Source organism: Ambystoma mexicanum, chromosome 9 (genome assembly GCF_040938575.1).
Source record: "Ambystoma mexicanum isolate Mex_15411 chromosome 9, UKY_AmexF1_1, whole genome shotgun sequence".
Taxonomy (NCBI): Eukaryota; Metazoa; Chordata; class Amphibia; order Caudata; family Ambystomatidae; genus Ambystoma; species Ambystoma mexicanum.
In genome coordinates, this window is record NC_090931.1 from 756,764,457 (window position 1) to 756,785,697 (window position 21,241).

Below are 21,241 nucleotides of genomic sequence, written 5' to 3' on the forward strand. Positions count from 1 at the left end.
AATGAGTGATGGGATGGATTGTAAGTGCCAGATTACTAGCAGGTGCATCCTGGAGATCAAAAGTGGAAACAAAAAGATAAATCACAATTGCTGGGTCGTAAGAGATGGAATTTCTGATTTTTATTTCGGTAATGACATATCACATTGATTCGAAATTAACTTGGATTTTATTAATAATAAAGTTGGGTCTAGATTTAGGGGAAAGCCAATGGACTTCAATAAACTTTAAAAGCCATTCAGGTGAACATAATTATTGCCTTATGTTGCTGAATCTAAAATCAAAGATGATGTCACTATCCAAAGAAATACTCGGCAATACACTTTGCAAATAAAGATGGAAAAAGGGCAGACCTTGTTTAATCAAGAAGCTTTTATTAATTTAAATATTTTTCAGTAACAAGGCCTGTCACAACACCCAACTCTTAGTAGATCGCAGAAATCAAGCCATTTGAATGCTGGTTGACAGTAATTTTCCCCAAAGCATGATATTATACGAAGGTAGCTCCATTGGAAAGCTGCTGATTCCAGACACTTTTCCGTGGATTTAGCCAAGCCCATCATGTGTGACATAACTAAAGATTGTTATAACAATACTGATGTAAACAGGCCAAAAACTCTCTATATCCACCAAGTTGTGAATGTTATGGTATACTCCCTGTGGAGGATGTCACCCGTGACATGCTAGAAAAATAGATAGTATTTAGTGTCACTAGTAACTGCCTTGACGCTAAGGAATCACTCACCAAGGTAGACGCAATAAATTAGGATTTATCCACCCAATTGGAACAAAGTTCAGAAATAGCCACCCCAGAAATATATCCACATTTTCTTCAGATGAGCAAAGAAAAGCTCAGCCTGGCTGATGCCATTACCGGTTACCACCAATGAAACCACTCACAGATGTTATAAAAAACTTGGAATTCTGTGGGATTATTCAAGCAATCCACTGTAACTTTAAGAACCCACTACTAGGAATAATGAAATCCAATGGCGAATGCAGATGCTGTGCAACCCTAAGGGAGTTGAAAAAGAGGATTCACATGTCAAGGTGGCCTCTCCCTTTTATTGATCCAGGCCGAGCAAAGATCCAGATATCTAAAGCATACATCGCCATCAATTTGACGAATGGATATTGGACTGCCTCAGTACTCTGGACCCAAATTCCATTTTGTTACATTGGCTCAACATATTCTTACATCATACCTGATCTTGTCGGAAGAGGGAGTTTGGCAGATGTAAATGACTTATTAATCAAAAGAAAAACGGTGGAAGAACACCCAGTCGAGATCCGCCACACAATGTGTGATCTTGTGCAGATCATTTAATCTCACTGTCTCTTATCTGCAAAAATGTTAGTCCCTTTAAATTATTCCGTTCACATTATTCTATTTCAATTTCTATTTCAAGCAGAGTGTTTATGGTGCTCCTAACCAGATATTCTAAGTGTGCATATTACCTACAAGAAAACAGTAAGATGGGCATTATATAGCTACTAATCAATATATATTTCTATTTCAATCGGGATCCTGAAGGAGCTACTATTAAAACAAAAAGCATGCTCCTATGATGGTGGCCCACAAAGGTATCACCTAACATTGCTATATGTAACACTATTGTTTCATCACTATGAATGCATTTATAAAGTGGATACTTAGCTGGGATGAAACAGAACACTGTACATAGTAGAAACACTGAATGGGGTTACAAGTAGGATGTTGATAGCAGAGACGGTAGGATACGTAGAGAAAGCAGGGGTAAGTATAGGATTGTGGGGTAGTATGTTTAACAGGAGGCTATATATTATCTCCAGTAAGTCATGGCACCAGCCATGCTAGTATAGTGGACTAACTGCAGCTAAACCAACATTTATTTCCTCCCCTGCTTCTGGCTGTCACCAGAATTGCTCGGGTCAAGCAGAGCTGTGCCCTACAGGAGAATGTGTAAACCTCTTTAATAAGCACTGTTATGCTATGTTATTTGGTCTTCTAAACGCAAAGATTATACCCTTTTTGGTCACTGATACTTTAGTATATGCGAAAGGTGGGTTTGAGGACTAACACATGAGCTAAGGGAGTGGGGAACGGTTGCATTGTTGCAATGTTGTGTGCAAGTCTGAAGCGGCAGAATTCTGCATAGTGTTTAAGCTTTAGATATTTTGCCAGTTGTATGATATGTATGGTATGTATTTATGATGGTGTACTGGTCACCATGTGTTCCAGACTGGTAATGCATATGTTTCTGTGACTGTTTGTGGTGTCTGGCAGAGGGGTGTTTAAGGAGAGTGCAGAGAGTAATGATGGCATGTCTGTGGTGAGTTAGTGTGGTGCTTAGGAAATGTAGTGTAGACACACATGTCTTGGTGTGGTGTATGTTACATTGTGTTAACCTGTGTTGTAGTTGTGTGTCAAAATGTGTTTGCTGGTTGGAGTAGGAAGTAGGGTGACTTAAGGCAAGTTATTATTCCATATCTGGACCAGCAGACCATCCAGTAGCATCTGTGGATAAGCTTTCTGACTTTGGAAACATCAAAGAGGTTCCCTTCATAAGTTTATCACCATACAAAACATATTTTTTCCAGCATCTATGCTTTGATATGGTATATTTTGGGATGTCAGGCAAAGCTTTGCTCTGACAGGTAAGCCTGTGCCAGGGCACAACATCTAGGGCCTACAATATCTGCAGCCAGTTGCCTGGGGTGTCGCTTCTGACTGCCCACTGACACCACAAATACACTCCAACAGTTGTGCACATAGGGTGCAAACAGGTCCATGGTACATTTCAGCTGCCCATGCACCATGACCTACCAATTGACAAAGCCAACCACACATCACATCACAACCACAATGTTACCATGCTGGGCGGTGTGAGTACAAATGCATTTTGTCTTTAAATCCTATCATGATTTTGCACAATATCACTAGCACAACCTACTATCCATTGCAACAGCTGCTGTTAATTTGACACTGGTTCACCCAAACATTGCTTTGTGAGAACATGCATGCAAGTTTGCCCCACCCACAAAAGGATCTCAAGGTATCCCGCCCCCACCAAATCCCATCCTTTTACTTTACTTTAGGTTTTACTTTTATTAATTTATACTGCGCAAACCATGGACCTGTAGGCTTAAGGACGCCAATACAAAAAATAAACATCCAACGGATCAACAAATAGCAGAATAACATGGAAAAGAGTCTAGAGAGGAATGAGTTCAGTTAAAAAGCAAAGTTTTAAATTTCTTCCTAAAATGTTCAGTCCATTTAAGGCCCCTCAATTCTGGGGGAAGTCCATTCCAGGCTCTAGTAGCAGCATTCACAAATGTTCCTTTACTGGCTTTAATGGTGTTACATTTGGGCAAAGTCAGCTGATCAGTATTATTAGACCGGAGAGATCTCACAAGGACTTTTTCTTCAATCAAAGGCTGTAAATATGCAGGCATTTTACCCAGTCGGCATTTATGAACAATTAGCAACAGACCATAAAGTAGTCTGGATTTAATGGGTAGCCAATGTAGACCATGTTGAGCCTCCGAGATATGGTCTCTCCAAGCAGTTCCCGTTACTACTCTAACTGCGCTATTTTGTATAACCTGTAAGCGCTTACACTCCCCTTTATTGATGCCAAACAATAGGCTGCAACAATAATCTATACTATCGCCAAAGCGATGGTCTCAGCATTAGGTTGAGTGATAAAGGGATGGAGATGATTTAGGAGCTTAATGTAATAGGCTGAAGATGTAAGGAGAAGGGTGCCGGGGTACGGCACTAGAGAAATGATTACCCCTCACTACTACGATCCTAGAGAGAGTTTGAAATGCCTAAGGTCACATGCGTAAAATTTTACACAACAACATTTACATAAGAAATCAGCAAATGTAAAATGCCAGACGTATCAATGTACATGAGATCTATTTTTTAATAGTTAGTAGAAATGGTTAAAAGGGCAATTTTATGCATTTATAAGATAACAAAAAAAGGGGAGATACAAGGACAACATTGTAATACTTGTATCAAGCACATAAAACAAGGCTACAAAAAAACAACAAAGACAAAACACAGGAAGGGCAAATGAATACACCCTATAATCATATAAAGTGATTGCAGAAACGCCTAGCTATTAGAAGTTTATTGAGATACGGGGTGTCGACATGTTTCGGCCAGTGGTAGAATTGGACATTTTCTCAGGTGTCCATACAAAAATGAGTGTAGTGGCCCTCTTCAGGACAGGTAATTTCTTCAATGTAGGCCTTATAGGTGCTTTAATGTTGACATCATGGATTTATTATCACAGGGTCAAGTGTGATCAATAAAAAGTCAATCAATGGCTTGTAGTGATTGCAAACAGGGGGTCCTTAGATACCGAATCTGTGGCAGAGAAACATCTTAATGTGTTCATCCAGGTAAATACCGGAGTAGATTTGCGTAATGAGCGTGCTAGTTGTTAATCAAGGGCAGTGATAATGTAATTCAAGACACTGCAACGCCGGGTAGGCTGAAGATGACACAAGGCTACTGACATGAGCCTTCATGCTGAGATGTTGATCAAGAACCACACCCAGCATCTTGACCTTCTTTTTTACAACAATCTTAGTATCCTCTAAACTAAAGTGCTCATAAGCCGGTCCCAGTTTTTTAATCAGGTTCTGGGTACCCACTACCAGAAGCTCAGTTTTCTCCCTATTTAAGGCAAGGTTATTCTGAACCATCCAATTTTCGATGTTATAAACTTTATTGAGATGGAGTTCGTCTTTATCATGGTTATCTGTAAGAGGGATGACACGCGGAGTACTGTCAGCTTAGTTTGTGAACGCTATACCATTTTGCTCAAGGAGTGTGAAGAATGGAAGTGTGAAAACATTGTAAACACACAGTGATATACACGCTCCTTGTGGTACACCAAATTCTTCAATTGTAGGAGGGGCCTCCATCTCCCCACAGTAGACCCTACACTCCTGATTACTCAGGAAAGAGGAGAGCCACTGTGCTGCCTCATTGGAGAAGTTGGCCACCTCCCACAACCAGCAAATCCAAAAGCATGAGAAGAGATGTCAAACCCATATCCAAACGATTCACTAACCTAGACTTCAGTTCGAACAGGGTGGTTTAGGTTCCAAACCCCTGCCTGAAACCTGATTCAGCTTTCGTTATAGCCGTGAACCTAAAAGGAGGAATCAGGAGATTATTTACTGGAGTAACATTGTCACTGACCCCCAAAATTCTAGTTTGATTCTCTCTTTTTTTGACAATATCTAATTTATTTTTTTAGAGTTCATCCTGCATGGCTTCTTGAATTGAGGCCCACTAAGCAGCGTCCTTAGTTACCGAGCCATTGTCCTGCCTGTAAGGGGTTTCCTGTTCTTTGAGAATTTCTAATAGTTCTTTAACTTCAGATTGTGCTTTCTGGATTCTCACAATAAGGCTATTCTTTTTTGCATTAACAATATCTAGTTTATAGTCTTTCGCTCCTCTTTTATAGGTTAGTATAGCAAGAGGAGAGTGGTTCGTTTTCCAAGCATAAAAGCACTTGAGCATATGAGCTTTGAGTTTTTTAAGTTCTCCTGAAAACAAGTGTTCCTATGACAAGCAACTTTTTAAAGTTTTTTCTTTGAAGGAGCTAAGGAGTTTCAGATGTTATCAAAGGAAGTAACAAGATGTCATGCATGCTGGACGTGGTCCTACCTCCTACGCTCGTAGAACAGCTAGACCGTTCTATTCCAAATGGCGGTTGTTCGATACGTTGCCGGGAAAACGACGTTTGCACTTTTCACGTCGCTAACTTCACGTGTATTCTGCTTCGTCACGTGAACTATGGCATTACGTATTTAAGCAGCGTGGAAACTTCACTCGCTGCTTCTGATCGAATCATTTGGCGTTGTGTAGCTGAACCTCCGGTCTGCATCCTTGCAGGTTACTACAGCTACTTTTTGGGCCTTCTATAGCGTGTTTTCCGCCACACGCTGATTCCTGGAGCTGTTTGGTCGCGTGTAAATCCACACGCGCACGTCGTCTTCAAACGCGGCTAGCCTGGGGTGCGTGAATCCTGTTCGCGTTTAAATCCACACGCGCACGCTATCTTCAAGCGCTGCTGGCCTGGGCTGCATGAATCCTGTTCGCGTGTAAATCCACACGCGCACGCTATCTTCAAGCGCTGCTGGCCTGGGCTGCGTGAATCCTGTTCGCGTGTAAATCCACACGCGCACGCTATCTTCAAGCGCTGCTGGCCTGGGCTGCGTGAATCCTGTTCGCATGTAAATCCACACGCGCACGCTATCTTCAAGCGCTGCTGGCCTGGACTGCGTGAATCCTGTTCGCGTGTAAATCCACACGCGCAAGCTATCCTCAAGCGCTGCTGGCCTGGACTGCGTGAATCCTGCTCGCGTGTAAATCCACACGCGCACGCTATCTTCAAGTACGGCTGGCCTGGACTGCGTGAATCCTGCTCCCGTGTAAAATCCACACGCATATATTGTCTTCAAGCGCTGCTGGCCTGGACTGCGTGAATCCTAATCGCATGTAAATCCACACGCACACGCTCTTTTCTTCGCGGCTGTACAGAACCGCGTGTACTTTGTTTATACCTTAAAAGGAGCGCTAATTCCAACTCCTGCACCTGTGATATTAACAGGGGGATTGATTCATTTCTATACTTTACTCTACGTGGGAAGGAAGCTTTTCAAGGATAATTGGAAGGTGACAGTGAACAGTACTTTGGACGCTATCCTGTGGTGCATCAACCCGGTATCTAGCGTGAGCCTCGTTCCGTTCGGGATAAGTCTCCCTTACTAATCTTCCCTTCCTTGTCGTTTGTTCTACCTTGGATTCCTCAGAGACTCTGCTGGATTCATCTGCCCTAGACTCAAGGTCAGTGTGTGCATTCATGACATTTTCTATTCCATCATACCCAGGTTGGGGCAGTTATTCATGATACTTTATTTTGTTCTAGGCTGACTTCCTATACCTTACCCACGCCCTTTCCAGTGATCCATCGCTCTGCCTGTTTTACCAGTCAGAGGGTTGTATCATTTGGAAGGTCTTAACTTGACTTCACAACTATCAAAACGCGTGAACAGGGATCCGGAAGACCCTACCACCTGTATCCTTTTGAGTACCGTATCCTTTTCAGTTACTACTTTGGTGCTCTCTGACACAAGAGCATTAGAGAGCTCTTCCGCAGATAATACATTAGATTTATTCACAATAGTAGAGCTCAAAGGTAGTTCAAGGGGTTCCCGAGTGAGATTCCTCTGATTTCCAGAAACAATCTCTTGCTTAAGCAGGCCTTTCACTTTAATAGGAAATTCCGATTGTAATGTAAACTGTATAAAGAAATGATCCGACCACGGACATGCAAGTACAGAAAACTCCTTACTAGTGATATTAGAGGTAGAAACCCAGTCAAAAGTATGGCCCTTACAATGAGTGTGTTCAAAAATGTTTTGAGTAAAACCCAAATTAGACAATGCACACTCAAGGTCTGAGGCTCTACTATTAGAGTCCTGCACTAACCAAAGGTTAAAATCACCCAATATTAAAAACCTGTAGTAGAATCATCCATAACAGTGGGAGGTCTGTATAACAAAAGGAGGTTAACAGTAGACTCCGCTTTGAGGAGTTTAAGTGTTGTTGCTGCCCCAGTTGATGCTGCATCTGTGTTAGGGTGCAGGAAGAGGAATAATCAGTGTTAAGAATCTGATTTAGATGTACAGAATTGAATTTATTTTTTGTGTGAAAGCATTATGTTGGGAATTACACAGATACAACGCATTAGTTATTCTGCACAATGGTAGGCATTATTCAGTGGCTGGCTGACAAACTTCAGACGAGTACCTTCTATGACATTTGATCTGGACTTTGCAGCATTGACTTACAGTTCATGAGGAGCCAGCAGACAAAAAATTAGCAAATGTACATAAGTGTTGGATCATAACTAACTAGGGGTTAAAAATAACAGAATAAGTAAATACGTTATTTGGTATCAAGCAGTGTTTCAGTCAAACACATATAGATTAAAGAGCGACACCTACCGGTTACACACGACCCCTCAGAAACCACCAGTATTTCACTTTGCTGTCTGCAGGCTGCTTCCCGTAAACTGCACTTGTTTCGAAACGTAACACCATTGGAGCCACACACTGGCACATAGTCATTGTGACACTAATGCAAAAAAAAACCAAAAAAAATGACATGTGTGATTAGGCCACATATTCACAGTAAGATGCATTTAACAAAGCATTTAGCAGGAAAGAAACATATCCCATAGCTACTATTATGTAGCCCCATTCCCTCAATCTTCCAAGAATGCTAGATACATGCATGAACATTTTGTGTGTATTTGTATATATCTCTACTTCAGAGAAGGTTTTTAGTTGCAAAAAGCTTTTCAATGAAATGGTACAAATGTATTTATCATTTATTTTAATGTATTATTCATGTTGCTGTTTTATAGGGAAAAAAACGAACATGGATGCACTTTACTGCATAGTAAATGTACAAACAAATATAATATATACAATCAGATCTCATAAGAAATGCAAACATACTGCACTGTGAGGAAATGCCATCTGGCAAGGGTTGCGTATCCCTGTTTTAAAAGAAAATATGTATTGACAAATAGAATGATAAGGGTAATTCCATCTCAAAAAGAGGTAATCTGCCAAACAGAGTCCCCCTTTCCCGTCGACTCCATGACAAAAGCATAGCGCACTCCGGCCCTGCCGCATCTGTAGATTGGCCTGCTCTACTTGTGGCACAGAGTAGGTTGGAAGGTCACGAGATGCTCGCTTCCCAAGAACCTGGAAGTCTGGGCATCTACTTTGGTCTCTTTGTGAGGCCAGTTAACACCCTCCACCCAAGACAGACACACTGCAAGCAGCTGTCCTCAGTCTGTGCATCAAGAGAGCACACTCATTCAAATGGAGTAGCCTCACAACAGGGTGCTACATCTCTAAAGATCTTTGTTCTCAGTACGAAGAGATGGAGCTGAATTATGATAGACAGACAGCCTCTGGTCAATGGGAGAAGGTTTACCAAATTTGCATTCGCTCTATCCTTCTCTGTCTTTCCTGTCCTCTGCACTTCCTCTGGAGCATAGCAATTTGGGTGTAACATCAACAGGGAAAGGTTCACTCCGTCCCAAAGCAGGGATTGGACCACTAATGCAGGCTAGCTTTAGTCAAATCACATGAGGACATTTGCCTTTAAAAGAAGGGCTCTTCCATCTCTTTAGCAGATTCGCTCAGCTCCTCTAGGATCCTTTAAGGCTGCAGATTTATTCTGACCATTTAACTGGACTTCTTTTGGGAGAGTTGTACCCTCCAAAGCCCTCAGCCTGAGGTGAAGAAGGAATCATCCAAGACAGAAGGAAGATCTGTCCCCTACCACTCCAAGGGCTCATCGGGAGTAACCTCTGTTGCAGAACAGGTCCTACCATGCTGCACCGGAATCTCCTGAGATGGGAGAGCAGACACTGAATGGAATCATCCTATCCTCAATCCACCTGAAAGGGTCTCACAACAGCTGCAGGACCAGATCAGCCAAAGCTCACTGTTCACCACACTGAACCATTGGCTCCGTGTTCACTGCACCTGGAACAAGAGGGGAGTTGTTGGCTGCTGTGCTCCTCCACCAATGGAAAATATGCTTGTACCCTCAACCAGCTCAACACAGCTTTTTTTCCAAGCCAAAGCTTGTCACCTGGAAGGCCCAGAGTGACTGCTCAATGCGAGGACCCAGACCAAATCTCTGGAGAATGACTAACCGACTCTAACCAGGGTGTACAACCACAGAGTGGTCTAGCTAGCCCTTGAACTGCTGCCTCATCGATCACACATCAACGCACACAAGATCACCACTTTGATGACCATTACCTGCTGGCTCGAACTGCTGGAGCAGTACTCATCGACCCTTCCAGCGGAAAAGTCTGACTTGGCCTGGCCAACTGCAAAGCATTCCTGGGACAACCCCCATCCGACCTGCATCTTTGAAGAGTCCCTACTCGACACCTGATTGCTGCTGGGGTCTCCATGACCTTATGTGCCCAACCTAAGACTGATCAGCTTGCATCTGCATTCGATGCCGGGGCGGACTGCATCAGCCCACCAATAACTGAGTCCAGGTAATGTTGATGCCTTGGTCCACTTGGATCCTAGACACTCAGTAGGTCATGATTGCATATGTTTTCTATCAAGATATCCTTTTCGTAGTTAGTATTTTACCTACCACCGCTAGAACCACGCTAAGAGTGCTACTTTCTCAAGTTTGTCACCTCATCTCTGTTCTTTCTATGGGGTGGGTTTTTGTAGAGCATTCTCTATTCGTTCTGGGTGCAGCTGGTGTGTTTGATTAAAGTGTGCATATTTTTCTAGGACCTTGATTGGACATTCCCTTTATATTGAACTGTCATATTAGTTGTTTGGGTCTCTACTGGTTCACCATCACACAACATTTAAGAGCATAACCTTTCCCAGCTCACATTACCGCAAATGGAAAAGGAGGTATATCACTTAACTGTCCCTGTCTTACAATTATAATTGCTTTGTGTTTTGGTTTGTAGAAGTGTGAGGGCTGAGAGGGCCATTTTACCCCGACTCATCCTTGTGCTCTTGCAGAGCAGAATACAATAATCACATGCACAACCCCAAACTTGGTATGACAGTACTTATTTGTAAATTCTAATCACAATTAAAACTACAGCATTCATAGGGGTAGTTTGTGGTATCGGTATGTTACTGCTTGCAAATCACACCGTTTAACCTGCCTAACAATCTATTCAAAGTAAATAGGCCATCTGTTCTTAGTAGTTTTGTATAGTAGTTTTGTAGCTGGTTTGTAACTTTTATCAATGATTTTGTTTTAAGTTCCATCGGAGTGACCTGGCAATCCCCCATTGTCCAATTTATGTCCATACAAGATGGTATGGCTCTTACATTTCATATGGCCTGGAAATGAGAGGGAGTGCGGCGAAACTCCCCAGGCGCCACCAGTGACAGGTCTTTCAGCTCGGCATTCCCGCTCATCATGTGAGCGCTGTGCTGGAAGGCCTGCTGTCTGCTCACACCACTGAGTTCACTTGAGCCAATCCTGACAGGTGTGGTTCGGGCACCCAAACATTCATTCATCCCTAACTCTCCCCACCCTCCCACACCTGATACTTTACTGTGGCTCTTCCACATGCTGCCAAAATCATTGCCGGCCACATATGGCAGAAATGGCTGACCTGTCTTCTAGGCCAAGGCCCTTGATTCTCACCACATTGCCACATGGATGCTGGAAACTAGACAGTTCCTACAAACCAATCCAGCCAGATTGCCTTTCTTTTACAACCCCCTTCAGTCCACAGAAAGGGACATAATAGATTTATAGACTGTGCCCTTGGGCTGTAATCAGAATTTGCACCCAGGGCGGGTAGCAAACCAATGGGAATGCTCAGATTGTGGGCAAAATCCGATGATCCAAGACTGTGTTCCAAGAAACCTGATAGCTGCTCCCTCAACCCACCATCTTCCCCTCCCCTTCGCTTCCCCCAGTCACAGTTACCTCCCCTCCTGACCACCCTACACCACTCACTTTATGCTTTTGGTGGCGGCTCAACCACTGCCTCTGCTCCAGCCTCCTGGGCCACTGTGGAAATGGAAGAAGGGCTGCGCTTGGAGCCCTGTCCTCTAGCTCCACAGCAGCCATCTTAGTTAAGTATTTTGTATGAATGAACAGGACAGCCTTTTCATTCATTAAAAATACATTGCTGTCAGCACCTGGGTTTCTGGACTGGAAACCCGGGCATAATAGCAATTAGCACCTGTTCCACAGGCTGTACAGAGTGGTAATGAACCAAGACCCTCATTAAAGGCCAGATTATGGGCCTGCTACCCTTGTTACATGCCATTGCTGTGCTAGGGCCTTTAAGTTAGTCTTCAGGGACCCTAATACCCGATATGGCCCGCTGGCTATGTCTATAAAAGTAATTAACAGCCATGGGCCCAAGGTGTTCAGTTAACAATATGTACATTTGCACTAGTTTAAAGTAAATCCCATATAAAATATTTATTTATTGCAATACAGCATACATTAAACCTTACCCAAAATATGAATTGAAGAATGTGTCTACCAGGCATTGAAAGTGACTCAATACAGGTTGAGTATAAGCATAATCAGAGTCTCTCAACACCTTTTCGTGTGCCCAGAACTTTAAATGTATGAAGACGTTCTATCATATGCCTGGCAGGAAAGCATAGAAGATGCATACATTCAGTCACTTAGCCTTTATATGATATTACTGGATTCAGTGACAAATCCCAGAGTATTGTCACTGCTTCCATGTGGGAGGCCCGATTCCACGAGGCAAGGGAGTTGAGGCTGCTACCTGATAGTCCCTCTTGGGGTCATTATTAGCGGTGGATCTCATTGGAAAGGAAATCCTTAATGGGACCACTGGCAATGGACTTGGGAGAACGCAGTATTCACTTACCCCTTTGAGAAGACCACTCTCCTTATCACCCACTCAGGCCCCTCTGGCCCCCATACCTTTATATGTTATAGTAGAGTAGAAAGTCACATTGACAATACTGGGACGAGGAAGAAGGAGGCTTACCCAAACATAAATACCACTGAGATGAGGAAGAGGGAACAAGGAGGCAAAAGCGGAACCAACACATGCAGTACAGTTATCAAGTAGCAGCCCCAATCATTACAAGGAAAGTAGGACTCAATGGTCCATCGGGCCAGCCCTGGATGCTCGTTCCATTGCAGTGGCCCCAAAGGCTGAAAACCGGAATGCAGAAGGGCATGACTATCTGAGCGGTCCCAGTGAGGTGGGCATGGCCAGTGGCAGAGGGAGAGAGAAAGCCACACCAGCAAATGCAGACTGAGAACGAAGACGCAAGCAGCCGGAGACCTGAGGGACAGTCTAGAACAGTCGAGCCATGAGGAATAGAACACCAAATGTGGCAGCAACAGAAAAGCTCAGCTCCACCGCTTGAAGAGACCAGAGAACGCCCAACACTTCCCAAAGGTAGGAAAAGGGTCAGACCGGTTGTTGGGGCACAGAGGGAGCTGAATACACTAAAAAGCATTGGGAATATATCCCAAGAGCACAGGGGAATAAAACATGAAACACTCAATTTGATGCAAACTTTGTAAACAACGTAAATATATCCCGAAGAGCGCAATGGGATAAAAGGGAATAGTTTCTTACCTGTAACTCCATTTCTCCAGCATTGGTATCTTTCATGGATTCACATGCTTAGAATATTACCCGTCGTCAGACTGGGACCCCTCGGTACACATATATAGCCTTTTCCAATAGGGAAACTTCCGACACTTTTGTGTCCTATCTACGTCCTTTTAGGACCCGCCTACGCATGCTCCGTAGGCCGTCCCAGTATAAGAGGCCCGCCCCCGCGGCTCCCCTTCAGATTTCGGCCCCTCCAAAGTAGGAAGGGTTAGACTTATCAATCAAATACATTACATTCCGGGGAGGTTGGCGGTCGCATGTGAATCCATGAAAGATACCAATGCTGGAGAAATGGAGTTACAGGTAAGAAACTATTCCCTTCTCCAGCATTGGATCTTTCATGGATTCACATGCTTAGAATAGATTGTATAGCAGTAACACTTGAGACGGCGGTGAGAATGTAATGTAATATACCCATAACATACTACACAATGCATATGTACAGTAGGAATAAGTTACCTCAAATAACCTAACCCACATAAAATAAACTGTCATTAAAAGGTAGACAACATATTCTCCACAGCGTGGAGCTTACCTTACTGAAACAGATGGCGCAGGACAGCTCTTCCCATCTGCACCTCGTCCGCATGCTGCCTGGCAAGGCAGTAGTGGCGGGTAAACGTGTAGGGGAACTGACCATGCCGCAGCTTGGCATATGTCCGTCAACGGAATTCCTGCCCATAAAGCTGTTGAGGAGGACATAGATCTTGTAGAATGGGCTCTAGGATGTCCTTGCAGTGGCCTTCCGGCCTTAGAGTGACAAAACGCAATCGTCGATGAGACCCATCGAGCCAATCCTTGTTTAGAGATTGCTTTTCCTCTCGTCGACGGACCATACGCGACGAACAGTTGTCTAGTAGACCTGAATTCCTGTGTACGATGTAGGTAAAATTTCAGAGCCCTCTTAACGTCCAGGGTATGAAGAGCTTTTTCTGCTGCCGATGATGGTGTGGCGAAGAAAGTAGGGAGAACAATGGACGAGTGTTTGTGATACACTGTCGGAACTTTTGGGACGAACATAGGATTAGTTGCCAGGACTACTTTGTCCTTAAAGAATCTTAGGTATGGCGGGTCTACGACCAGCGCTTGCAGTTCCGAGATTCTTCTAGCTGATGTGATAGCAATCAAGAATGCCAACTTCCACGAAATGAATTTTATGTCGGACGTGGCCATAGGCTCAAAAGGCGGTTTCATTAAGCCTGCCAACACTGTGTTGAGACTCCAAGTCGGGGGGAAACGTTTTTCCGGGGGAAAATCTCGAAATAAACCCATCATGAAGTGTTTTACAAGTCTGTCGCTAAATAGAGGAGATGACTGCCTTTTCCTTGTAAACCTCGAGATGGCCGCCAGGTGCACCTTTATCGATGTGAAGGATAATCCCCTCTCCGCTAAGAGGAGCAGGTAAGGTAGAACTTGTTCCGGCGTCACCGACAACGGTTGTAGGCCCTGTTGTCCCCTACACCATTCACAGAACCTCCGCCACTTATAGGAGTAGGATTTGTTTGTAGAAGGGGCTCTAGCCGCTTGCAGAATTTTTTGACAATCCTCCGAAACGTCTAAAGCACCGAACTCCGAAAAGTCAGGAGCCAGGCTGTAAGGTTGAGACTGTCCGGGTCGTGATGCCACACCGTGCCTTTTTCCCTGGATAGTAGGTTCGGGGCTTTGGGAAACCCTATGGGATGTTCCAGCGACAGGTGAAGCAGGTCGGAGAACCACGGTTGCCTTGGCCAGTATGGTGTCACTAGAATTACCCGGCAATTGTATCTGCGTATCCACTGTATTGTCCTCCGTATGAGGGGGAACGGGGGAAAAGCATAGAGGAACATGTCCGTCCATGGGAAGGAGAATGCCTCCCCCCTGGAGCCCTCTTGAGGCCATCTGCTTGCGAATTGCTCGCATTTCTTGTTGTCTTTGGGCGCGAAGGCGTCCAGAGGGGGGTGACCCCATTTCTCGAATACTTTCATCAGGTGAACTGTGTCCATTTCCCACTCGTGTATCTGGGTCATGCTTCTGCTGAGGGAGTCTGCTTGGGAGTTCCTCACTCCTGGAAGGTGATGAGCCACGATGGAAATTTCGTGCTTTAATGCCCAATGCCATGTTTTCTGGGCTTCTATGGAAAGAGTTCTTGATCGCGTCCCTCCTTGTTTCCTCAGATAAAACATGGCCGTTGTATTGTCGGTCAGTATTCGTACTCGCGAGCCCCTGATGTGTGGTAGGAATGCCTTCAAGGCCCATCGTACTGCTCTGAGCTCTAACACGTTTATGTGTAGGAGTGACTCCGTTGGAGACCAGCGACCTTGCGTTTGGAGAGCACCCATGTGAGCTCCCCATCCGGTTAGGGACGCATCCGTGACTATGGTTCGCTAAAACTCCGGCTCCTGTAGGGGTACGCCGTTCAGATTGTGGAAACTCTGCCACCACTGAAGGGTCCGAAGCAGCTTGTCGTCGTCGATGGTTATCTTGTCTGACCACGATCCTTGAGCCTGCGTCCATCGGTCCGCGAGGAATTCCTGGACTGGCCTCATGAATAGGCGACAGTTTTCCACCAGATGGATGCAGGATGCCATGGCCCCTAGGACCGAAACATATTTTCTCACTGAGATCTTGGTGTTTCGCCGTAGTCGGCATGCTTGTTGATTGAGTCTTGAGGTTCTGTCGAGAGAAGGTTTCACTAGTCCTAACTGGGTCTCGAACTGTGCCCCCAGGAATACCAGCGATCTCGATGGCTGCAGAGAGGATTTTTCGAAGTTTATGGCGAATCCCAGCTGTTGTAGAAGCTGCATGGTGGCTTGTAAACTTGTGTTGGTCGACGCCGGGGAGGATCCCCTTACCAGCCAGTCGTCGAGGTATGGGTATACATGGTGGCCTTGCTTCCTTAGCCAGGCCGCTACAGGAGCCAGGCATTTCGTGAAGGGAGGTCATGAGCCCAAAAGGAAGAACCGTGAATTGGTAGCGAGTTCGCCCTATTACAAATCTTAGGAATTTCCTGTGTTTCCGACACATTGGAATATGGAAATACGCGTCCTGTAAATCCAGGGACGCTAGAAAATCCCCCTCTTGAACGGCGCGGATCGCTTCCTGCAGAGTGAGCATCTTGAGTTTCAGGCTCTTTAAAGACTTGTTCAGATCGCGTAAGTCTAAAATGGGACGCCATTTGCCGTTCGACTTTTTTACAACGAAATATCTTGAGTAGACTCCTTGACCTCTCTGTGATGTTGGAACTAATTCTATCACGCCCTTTGCTAACATGAGTGTTACCTCTTGTTGCAGTATCTTCAGATGGGAATGAGCGGTGAACGCAGGTGGAATTTGCGGAGGGCTGTGTTTGAATTGTAGAGAGTGTCCGTTTCTTATAGTATCCAGCACCCATTGATCCGTCGTTATTCGTTCCCATTCGTCGACATATGCTGAAACTCTTCCCCCCAGAACGGTGTGTTGTATGTCACTGCTGATCTTTATTTTGTTTGTCTCTCGACGACGACTGATATGATGGTCTTTTCCTGGAAGTCTGGAAGTTCCGGCGACGGTTTGCCGGTTGGGAGGCACGTCTGTATCCCTGGGAGGGGTAAGCTGATCTGCCAAAGGATCTGTCTCCAGATGCAGTGAATCTTGAATTACCTGAAGCCCCTCTAAAGGGACGAAAAGACTTGTAGTTTCTGCCACTCTGGAGGGCACCCAAAGAACGTGCCGTGTCCGAGTCCTCTTTCATTCCCTTTAGGGCTTCGTCCACCTTCTCACCGAAAAGAAGGTCTCCCTCAAAGGGCATATCTAAAACTTTGTATTGTACTTCTGGTCTGAAGTAGGTACACTTAAGCCATGACTGTCGACGTAATACGACCCCATTATTCACTTGCTTGAAGCCTGACTCAGCGAGGTCCACCGCAATGTTTATTGCGTGATTTGAGGCTTCCTCACCTTCTCGGACGAGTAACATCGCTGCCTTCCTATGCTCTTCTGGAAGATGATCAAGCAACGGAGCTAGCCTGTGCCACATCTCCCTATCGTATCTGGCAACAATTGCCAGAGAGTTTGCGGCCTTTACTGTGGTCGCTCCCACGGATAGCACTTTTTTGCCAAAGGCATCTTGGCGTCTCGCTTCGTTCTCAGGAGGAGTCGCGCACTTGTGCTGGGCCTTCGCCTTCCTCGCCGCTGCCGCCGACACCACCGAGTCTGGCGTTGGTTGGGAGGATAAACACTTGGGGGTAGACTCTGGAGCCTTAAACTTTTTTTCCAGGCGTCCTTTCACTGCCGGCTCTGAAAACGGGTGACGCATTGTCTGCAACCCCTCCTTCCATACATGGTCTAGTACTGGTATCGAGAACACAGACCTCCTTCTCTTACCCATGTGGTCGAACAAAAAACAGTCCTTTTTCTGTTCTTCCTGGGACAAACCAAATTCTTTGCATGCCTTCTCCATCATAGAATGGAATGACGCAATGTCGTCCGGAGGGGACGGGTGAGCTGGGCCTCTAGGGGTTTCCAACTCCACCTCTGACTCCCAGGTTGGATCCCTGGAGGGGGATGATGAGATATCCGACATGGCTCCCCTGTCTGAATCTGGCAGCTCACCTTCCTCTTGTGCCAGCGCTGAGATTGGCGTGCGTAGGTGCGTCGGTCGACGGGACGGGCCCGGCTCGTCGACGGGTGCCTGTGGTAGGTTTGCCTGAGGTAGTCTCTGGTCCAACGACTGTAACAACGACTGAAGCGTGGACAGAATTTCCAACGACAAAACAGATTGAGGATTGAGAAGAGGGGCAGATACCGGTATAATGGATCCCCTCGTCGACGACTTGTCGGCCACTCGTAGCCCTAGGTCTGCTGGGCCAGCTATTCTCTCATTCTCGTCCTCCGAGGACAGCAACACAGCCTGTTCTTGTAGTAAAGTATCCGGGGGGATCGGATCAAAAATTTCAGGCCTCCTGTAGAACCCCCGTCGACGAGGCCATCGTCGACGTCGTTGTCAGTGCGGTGGATGCCACCTGCGTAAGTGGCAGGATGGAGGCCGATGACTGGGCCGCCGTCGACGACGGTGAGTTAGCAGGTGGTTTTGGCGGTCCCGCCTTTTCCACACTTTGCTTGCTTTTACTCGACTCTCGACTCGTGGTCTATGATGATCGCCCGAGGAGGATTTCCTTTCCTTTTCATGCTTTTTTGATGAAGATGATTTCTTTGACGAGGAGTCTCTCGTTGAGTGACTTCCAGACGACTCTTTTTCCGTCGGTCGAGATTTCTTCGCCGGTGGTTCCGACGAGGTAGCGCGGCGTGATGTTTTCGCCGATTGTGTGGAGCCTACCTCCGAAGGGGGGTATGCCCCCGCTCCATCATTCAGCCATGCCACCAGTCGTCGACTGCGGTCTTTTAGGGTTTTTTGAGAAAACCCTTTGCATATGTCGCAGTTATCCGCCGAATGATGAGGGTGGAGGCAATATATACAATCCATATGTCCGTCCCCCTCGTAAACTTTTTTCAAGCCGCACGTCGCGCATGGGCGGAACAGCGCTTTTCCTGAAACGGATGACATTTTCTGTACTCAAATTCCAGTAATGCAACCTTGTACAAAATAGTAAGTCAACGCGAGGAGATCCCACTACTTTGGAGACGGTTGAAATCTGAAGGGGAGCCGCGGGGGCGGGCCTCTTATACTGGGACGGCCTACGGAGCATGCGTAGGCGGGTCCTAAAAGGACGTAGATAGGACACAAAAGTGTCGGAAGTTTCCCTATTGGAAAAGGCTATATATGTGTACCGAGGGGTCCCAGTCTGACGACGGGGAATATTCTAAGCATGTGAATCCATGAAAGATCCAATGCTGGAGAAGAGGAATTGTACAACTTGATACAAACTTTGTAAATCAGATAAACACATCCCAAAGAGCAAAAAGGTAAAGCAGAAGAATCATACACACTTACACGCATGTTGAAAATAAACCTAGATGCGATATTACCTGGCAGCAGAGTATACCAGGTCTGTCCAAGTGGACACTAGGTAAAGCAGGAACAGGGATCCTGCAGAGGCAGACAAACAGGTTCTGGGACGCATATGAAAGCAGGGAAGCGCTTCCTGTGTGCAATAGTAGATTCAGGGACCCAAATGGAAACAGGCAAAGGCCATCAATAAAGTATATAAGGGTTGAAGACCCACATCAATGCAAAGATATGTATAAACAGTGGACCAGAGTCCAGAAGCAGTCGGGGGGAGAACCTGAGAAGACATAAAAAGATCAAAAAGGAAACCATTGAAAGAGCAAACATCTTTGGAAGTCAAAAGCTATGGAATAAAGTCTGGCAGGTTATTGAGCCTGACTTGATACACCATTGGGAAAGTCTATGGTCAGGTCCAGCAGATTAGTGAACCAGGCCTGATAAAACACTGGAAAGGTTCATTTTTGTTTCATAAACAGAGGAAAAGGATTCCTGCAGAAGGTTTTGAGAACTGTATTTTTTTTTGTTTTAAGTGAAAGAAAGATCCAAGGAAGAGGATCCTCTCAGGAGACTGATGAACTATGTTGGTCTGAGCATTCAAACATTGAACATTTAACAGCATATTTTTTCACACAAACTGTGCCTTGGGATCTACATCCAGAATGGGAGGGGCCTCCTTCTGGATTAATGGCACATCCAGGTTTCTTTACTTAGATTGAAAATGTAAGGGACAGAAATAGGTTTAAACACAGGACGGTGGGCACTTTAGTTTATGGACATCCTGACCGGGTACTTAGTATTTTTGTTGAGGTAGGGCAACCCCTCATAAGAAATAGGGCAGGATACTCTTTTCTTTTTCATTCATCATTGTGAATTAAAGTCTATCCCAACCAATAGGCCACCTCTGTATCAGACTTGTACTTCTGCACCCTTACAATTCGTATAGTGAGCATGTGATGATATGCTACCCACCGGTATGATTTTGCCGAAATGAAATCACTGTTAAATGCTTGCTTAGATACACAGATTTAAAATTATTAAAATGTCCCTTATATCTAGAGAAAATTGGTTCCAGAAGCAGTGAACAGTACACTTGAACGTGGGCCAACGTGGGCCATATAATCTGCTGCAAGGCACTGGGCATAACAAATAGACATCTGCTTGCATTCACAGTCAGTTGGTAAATGGGCCTAAACGCGCTGATATTAACGATGCATATGGTGATCCATTCTTGTATGAAATGTGACCAGAGTGGAGGGTGTTCTGGTGAAATGAAATCTTTGCCTAGCCGTGTTCCTTTTAGTAGCACACAGGTTGAAAGTAGTCAAATGCTCATGAATATTTTGAAAACCCCAATGAGCGCAGTTTGATCAGACAAACATGGACTCTATGGGCCTGATTTACAAAGCATTTTTTTCAATGAGACGTTCCCTTTGAAAAACGCTTTTGTAAATCAGGCCCCATGACATCAATGTCCTCAGCTCAGGGACTTTTTAAAAAAAGAAATCGAGGCTCCTGGGTTGTGGCCAGCAGCTGGTGGCTCTGTGTTTCTTTAGTGGCTTGTTTTCTGATAGCTATAGCTATAGCTGGCAAGCTGATAGCTATAACTGGCAAGATAGCTCAGTGGGGTGAGCGCTCGCTGCTGCAATGTTGTGGGTGCTCTGCAGGTTGCTGGTTTGGCTCCCAGCAAGGTCAACTCGGCCTTTCATCCTGCTGAGGTTGATGAGTACCAACACAGGTTGGGAGATATTGTGTGTATATTTGGTCTATATGAAGTGCTTACACGTAAGTGCGATACACATCATTATCGTTTGGCCCTGGACATCTGCTTGCATTCACAGCCAGTTGGTAAATGGGCCTAAATGCGCTGATATTAACGATGCATATGGTGATCCATTCTTGTATGAAATGTATATCACTTTACAGTGATACCGTAACCATATTTTTCGCAGTGTACTTAAAACAATGCTATGTGATGCCACTTCCTGTTTTGTCAAGGGGTGAAAGGTCGTGTTCCATCACTTCCCATGATGTGACTACGGGGTGGGTCCAAATGACATCACTTCCTGTGATGTCATGGGAGGTCAAGGGTTGTGT

General features: G+C 45.2%; 1 protein-coding gene across 1 annotated transcript in view; it reads right to left on the reverse strand.

Moving 5' to 3' along the window:
* The window catches only part of TMEFF2 (transmembrane protein with EGF like and two follistatin like domains 2), an 866,447-nt gene that overhangs the window by 757,027 nt on the left and 88,179 nt on the right, over positions 1 to 21,241 (reverse strand). Inside the window, exon 3 of the mRNA XM_069615689.1 lies at positions 8,021 to 8,150. Within this exon, the coding sequence (XP_069471790.1) occupies positions 8,021 to 8,150 (130 nt within the window). The remainder of the gene's footprint in view (positions 1 to 8,020; positions 8,151 to 21,241) is intronic.